This window comes from Montipora foliosa, chromosome 6 (assembly GCF_036669935.1).
Source record: "Montipora foliosa isolate CH-2021 chromosome 6, ASM3666993v2, whole genome shotgun sequence".
NCBI classification, from domain to species: Eukaryota; Metazoa; Cnidaria; class Anthozoa; order Scleractinia; family Acroporidae; genus Montipora; species Montipora foliosa.
In genome coordinates, this window is record NC_090874.1 from 55,805,383 (window position 1) to 55,812,385 (window position 7,003).

The 7,003-nt window shown below is 44.0% G+C and overlaps 1 protein-coding gene across 1 annotated transcript; it reads left to right on the plus strand.

Annotated features, from left to right (window-relative positions):
* Positions 1-4,540: 4,540 nt before the first annotated feature.
* Positions 4,541-6,693, plus strand: LOC138006058 (uncharacterized). Its single transcript, XM_068852214.1, is given in 2 exon segments — positions 4,541-4,576; positions 4,578-6,693. Coding segments are annotated over 2 exon segments (1,773 nt in total). The 3' UTR covers positions 6,315-6,693.
* Positions 6,694-7,003: the final 310 nt, after the last annotated feature.

Below are 7,003 nucleotides of genomic sequence, written 5' to 3' on the forward strand. Positions count from 1 at the left end.
AGTAATTACTTTGGTTTTACGACTCTCATTTGAAAACCTCTCTAGCAAGACGGGCTAACATGAGGACTTACTGAAACGAGCTCTACTACCCTTCATAACAGAAGGCTGCAGGTTATAGCTAGAATGACGTTTAAAGCCAAAAATAACTAGATCTTTTTATAATTACACAAGTGGAGGCAAAAAAAAAAAGGCTATACATTTAGGAATTCGGTCTTTCCATCCTGCCTCGTTTTAACTCTAAAATACAGGAAACTTTCTTTGAAATATCTGGGCCCACTGTTGTGGTCCAAGTTAACTAAAGAAGAACGTGACAAAAACAGTCTGGGTGCTTTCAAAAGAAGTGTAAGGAAAAGAGAACTAAGAACTTTGATCTCAGATGAAGTATGTGAAAATTGTCTATTATGTAATAGCTGAAATAGAGTTGTACTATAGTGATTTTAATCTTTTATGACTTAATCCATTGCTATCATTACTGACATTATACATATAAATTTTATTATATTTCCTTCTATTTATTTACTTATTTATTGCTAGTGTCACCAATAGTGTATTTACGCTAGAACGTTTGACTAATACTCTTTTATGCGTGGTAAAGAAGAGGTGCGCAATTCTCAGACAAACAATTCGTCCGGTTATTTTAATTCCCGTATTTACCTTTACTCATAATGAGTCTTTGACGAATTTGCCGTTTTAAAAGTCAATATGGCCATTATCTGCGTCTCAAAAGGTCATCTCTATTTCAATATTAATATCACGGCGAATGTTTTTTTCAGTAATTTTTCTGTCTCGGTTGAGATGGTACAGTTTTGAACCGCGAGCGCTCGTGTGTGTTTTTTAACTCACATTGTATTGTTTCGTATCAAAGAACTGGATTGGAAATGAAACAAAGTGGTGGGGATTGGTCGGAAAGAGATGTACAAGACAACGCACCCAAGATGACACCCTACCAGCAGAGCCTTTCTTAATAACTCGACGAGAAACAGTACTGCAGAAAAAGTGTAAAGTCTTCATTGAGTATGCGCAAGCCGTTGCCGGGAGACAGTTTCAAACCCAGGCCAAGCCTCGATCGCTCTCCGAGACGCCATACTGATTCTCGTACTGAAAGCTCAATGTTCACCTTCGTCCAATCTCGACCCCAGAGCTCTTTTCCTGACTGAGGGAGAAAAGAGCTCTGGGGATCCCTGAAACAAAGCGTCTTCTTATTGGTTTTCGTGATGGACAATGAACAGCGTCTCTGATTGGTGCATTCATGTTAGCTCGAGGAGTGAGCAGGCGCAGTAAAGTTCAAATAGCCAATTTTTGGCTATAAGAACCCTACGGCGCATGTTCTCCTACATAGAGTTTTCCAGAGCCTTGGGTCGATCCGAGGCTCTGGTGACGAAAATGGACCTTCGTCTTGTCAAAAATTAAATATGATGCGCGCGCTGCCTAAACTGGTTTACCCGGAGTGACTAGCCCAGAAACTTTGGCTGCGGAGACTGAAAAGACTTTACACGGTTTCTGCAGAGCTTCGCTTGCCCTCTGGTGAGTTTTAGAAAGGCTCTGCTCGCAGGGTCCCAAGATGACTGTCTATCAGCGAAAACATGCACGCATGCTTTCCGGTTATTATGTCTTCAAAAATGAGTTTCTCTCGGGCGAAAATGTTAGCATTTGTCCTTTTGTTATATTACTAACTATATGTATTTTAGAGCGGTTTTCAGTTGAGTGTCGAAAGTAACTAGCGAATGGCTTTGGTTTTGCATTACTTCACTCAGTGATTGGTTCAAAGTTCTCGCGCCACTCTTTCAACCAATCAATCGTGGCTCGCGCGTGCAGATTTTCTCGCGCTTTGTGTCGGCAACGTGTAATGACTTCGAGTTTTGACTGGTTCACTGGATTGGCTCCGTCCTTTTTGATTTGCCAAAGTAATTACTTTGGTTTTGGTTTTACGACACTCGATACAAACTCTCTCTAACTTAGCTAATTATGGACCTTTTGTTGTAACTTTTCTGACTCCCGTTAAGGCACTTGAGGTAGGTAGAAATAACAAGTAAAATAAGTGAAAGGAAAACAACACACGTTTACTGAAGAAATGTTATGGACAACAGAAACATTTAGTATCGCGTATTTTTCGGAAAATAGCAAACGCCATGTCACGTGACATGGCCTTGCGGGCGAGTTTACTGTTCGCGGTTAATCTTCAGACCGGCGGATACCCTAGTTGCCTCGTTGCTAGACAGACGAGTAAATATGAAATTTAGAACCATTTTCGAGAACGTGCCATTGAAATTATTGATTTCCTTGTTTCCGATTTGTTTAACAGTGCTTCCCGTTTTGTTAGTTAGCTCAGAACGTGATTGCGGATGAACGGGACCCGGGGGTTGTACAAGAAGAGAAATGATGGTTATCAAAGTCTGAGTAGTGACGAGAAATGAGGTACCTAAGCTTTGCCGACGGGAGACAAAATGTAAGGAATCATAAGTCCTTTCAAGGAAAAAGCTTATCCAGAAATTGCTTCAAATATTTGGGTTAATAGAGGTATCTTTTCCTTAGACTGATTTATTTCAGAGAGTTAGATTCAGTTGCACGCTTACTTTGTTCGTCTATTTTTTTTCTTGCCATCGAACAGTAATATGAGCATTTCGGCCTCGGGTATCGCGTTTCTAGCTCCCTGATTGGTTCACTCAATCTCGGAGATACCGTATAACCTAATATGGAAACTGATTTCATCAAGTTTTGCCTTAATTGGCTTCGATTTCCAAGAGTCCAAGCGTAAAGAATTTAATGAAAATTTAATAAAATAATTATTTCATTGGCGCTCGTTGGATATGAAACTGGTGATAGCCAACTCGGAACTACGCGCCTCGTTGGCTATTTAACATCTCATATCCAACGCGCGCTCGTGGAGTAATTGTCAAATATTCGGTGTCCGCTGCGGCCTGACTCAACAATAGATAGCCGTCTGATGACGTGGCTTGTGAGTGATTGTATTACGTCGCATGATTTTAAATTTATTCTTTGTTATGTAACAGATTAAAAAGCTGGATCAACTAAGTTTCTTATCAGTTTGTTGAGACACAGCTGAAGCTACATGTACATCAACCACAGCCAGTCCCACGGCCGTCGACCACATGTTCAGATGATCTGAGCCTGGAATATATTTTTCCCTACTTTCCGCGCATGTACTTACTATAGGTCATTACACGTCATCACTCTAGGAAAATAATAACCAAAAAATTATTGTTAATACGTTCTAATTCACTTCGTTCAATCGAAAATATATTATTTTGCACTTTCTATTCCCCATAAATTAGACAACAAAAAACAAAACCCAAGTTATTATACAAGGCCACTTTCGAAACAAGTACTTTTTCAGTGGCTCGGCGGCTCGGTACACGTAGTCAACTGACTAGCCGCCGAGCCACTCAAAAGATATACCTTACTCGTTATTTGAACAATTGAATTTCACTCAGTGATAAATTTTAGTCCGTCCCTAATTTTAACATTGACTTTAAACTGGCGAGCCCAACGCGGAGCCAGTGCAGTGATACTGCTTCAAAAATGGCCCTGTATTCTATAGTTAATCCTAGAATCAATTTAGGATGGATGCTCTTGCAGAAAAGCATGAGAAATCATAAAGTATGTCTGTTAAAGCAAGTTACTGTACCTACCACAACAAATCTGATGAGAGCGGACGTTTGCAGTTTCTCATCGACGCGTTTGACATCTCTTGCAGTTATTTTCTTCCTGGACACTTCTTTCGCCTTTTAAATTTCTTTTTCGTCGTCGGAAATTAAAAGCCAATTCTCCCGATTCGTAGCTAGCCGTCTTCACCTTGCGACGATCTTCAAGTTAAGCTTCTGCATGAGCTTTTTGCCCTCATCCGAACTAGAGCAGTTATGCTGCCGCTGCGGGTTCTTTGTAGTTCAATGCTTGTATCTGGTCCATGCAATGTGTTGCTCTGCGTTAAGCTCATAAATTGCATTTGGTTTCCTTTGCATTTCAGTTCTACCGTGTCTTTATCAAGCGTTTGCTTCGACTCGAGTTTCCTTCCCTGAAAGTTGAGTTGACAAGAAATCCTTAAATGGCCCGAAAATTTGCTGATTTCGGTAGTCGAAGACTAACCGCTCTCTCTTTTTGTGTCGATTTGTTGGTCAGCGGCTACTCGCACGATCATACGTAGGGGAACGTCCATATAGAGCCGCCATATTGTATGTATTACTACGAATAAAGGAAGTTCTGTTACTAATACCGGCTCCCAGACTTGGTGTCAGAAGTGGGGAAACACGATGGCGAACCTTAAAAGACCGGAGTTCAAACTTGTGGGAAATGTGAGCGAAAATTTCAAAAACTTCGAGTTACGATTCAACGATTACTGCGTACAAGCCAATTACCGCGACCTCGCTAAAGATCCTGTTCCAGAACGAGCCGCTCATTACAAGAGTCCTCTACTAGAAATTTCAGCGTTACGATCTGCACTTCCAGATGAAGCTTTGTCCGTGGTCAGATACACAATCGAACCTCAAATTCCAGACGAAGATAAAAGAAACCCTGGATTTGGATGGATAAACTACGAGCCCATTACACAGGCAGCACAGCGGTAGCCTCGCAGCTCAGGAAGTTCACTCCTGACCGATCGATACAAGTTTTGGACCTCTTCACTAGGCCTTCACGAGTCCATTCAAGAGTGGGAAGTTAAGGTGAGACACGCTGGCAGCCTATGTGGCTATGGCGATCTTAGTGATGAACTTTGTAGAGACAAATTTATATTTGGGTTGAGTGAGGATAACATACGTACGGAGTTGCTTAAAACACATATAAAACCTGACAACTCTGAGAAGTCCCTGTCCGATGTAGTCGCCAAAGCGAGAGCTATTGAGTCCGCCAAGCAGACAAACAAGTTAATTGCAGATTCGTCCAAAGGAATCGACGAACATGTCCACTGGACAGGCCTTAGACACAGTCAGATGAAACTTCGCAGGGAGCCTGGTACCTGTTTTTGGTGTGGAGATCGGCGTGGTCCACATCCATGGAAATTATGTCCAGCTAATGGAAAGACCTGCACCAGCTGTGGTGGAAATGACCATTTTGCCCGTGTCTGCCTAGAAGACCGCAAACTTCCAAGCCCCAGTATCAGACCCACTTGGAGACCACAAGGCAGGGGCCTTCAGGGCAGCCAGAAACGTGACCCACGTACAAACTTCCGACCAAGAGACCTGCATTACACCGAGATGTATGCCACAGCAGAGGACCACGCATCCTCCTATGACCAAGATCACGACTATATATACTCTTTGGGCACACAAGTTCACATCATTGCATCCGTCGAGAAGTCAAAACGATATTTCACAAACCTATCACTTTCAGCGACGGGCCGGACCTTCAAGCAATTAAAGTTCCAAATAGACGCTGCAGCAACGTGCAACACCATCGCTGCCAGCACCCTGCGCTCTTTCTTCCCAGACGCCAAAGTAAAGCACTCCCCCTACCGCCTACACCTCTATGGAAACTCCAAGCCACTTCATCCTGTTGGTCAGGTGGAACTCTTGTGCGAAAAGAACAACAAGTTTGACACCCTTATCTTTCAAGTCCTGCCAGACTCCTGCATTGGCATCAAGCCAGCACTTCTGTCTGGCAGTGACAGCGAAAAACTGGGCATAATTAGAGTGCACGCGGACGAGACTCATTCCCTTCACTCATCAGCAGACCACAATGCGAGTACCAAACACTATGACCTTCCTGGCACACAACAGCATACAGTACCATGCGAAAACCAGGTGAACCCTAAGGCATGCAACCATCTCCAGCAACTCCACGAGACCACAGCCAGCCCGTGCAATCCACCACCATCACCTTCGGCTCCAATTACTATTCCTTCAAACCGCCGACTTCCCCCGCCAGGCCAGCTGCAACTTCAGGACATCATACGCCAGTATGCTTCGGACACATTCGAAGGCCTTGGCCGGCTTGGTCCACCTGTACACTTTCAGATTGATGACAGTGTCCAGCCCGTTCAGATGCCCGTCCATCGAATACCGGTAGCGAAAAGAGCAAAAGAGAAAGAAGCCTTAGATCGTTATGTGCAGGCAGGCGTCTTGGTCAAAGTACATGAACCAACCCCATGGTGTTCGAATGAATTAATAAGAGAGACACCCAAAAAATTCCGTGTATGCAACGATCCAAGCCAGACGGTAAATAAGGCCATCCAGCGTCCGAAACATCAAATGCCCACGCTAAATGAACAGCTTCACAAGGTTAGTGCAGCCAAGTGCTTCTCTCTAGTGGACGTTAAAGAAGGCTTCCTCCACATTCCCCTAGATGAGGAATCCTCATAGATGACAACCATGCATACCTCATACGGCAAATACAGGTGGCTCCGTCTGCCATTTGGTATTACTAGTGCGCCAGACGAGTTTCAAATGAGGTTGACATCTGCATTGGAAGGCCTGGATGGGATAATATGTATAGCCGATGACATCCTTGTGTATGGGGAGGGCTACACCTTCGAGGAAGCCCAGGCAGACCATGACCGAAGATTCATCGCCTTACTGGAACGTTGTGACCAAAAATCCATCAAGCTCAACGCGGGCAAACTGCGCTTTAAGCTTAAAGAGGTCAAGTTCATGGGCACAATTATCTCGGACAAAGTAGCGGCAATAACACAGATGGCCACACCGCAGAACAAACCAGCACTCCTTCGCTTCATAGGCATGGTTAACTATCTTTCGCCCTTCTGCCCCAACCTAAGCTCTGTGACTCAACCCTTACGCATGTTGACCCAGGACGCTGTACCATTTTCATGGTCCATGGCTCAAGGAAAAGCCTTCAACAAGGCCAAACAACTGATTTCGTCCGCCCCAGTCTTAGCCTATTATGATCTTCGGAAACCAGTTGTCCTCCAGACGGACACCAGTGATAATGCTATCGGTGGCGCCCTTTTACAGCCCAGTGATGACGGCAAACTACAACCAGTTGCCTTCACCTCGTCAAGCATGAATCCTACAGAACAGCGCTACTCTCAGAT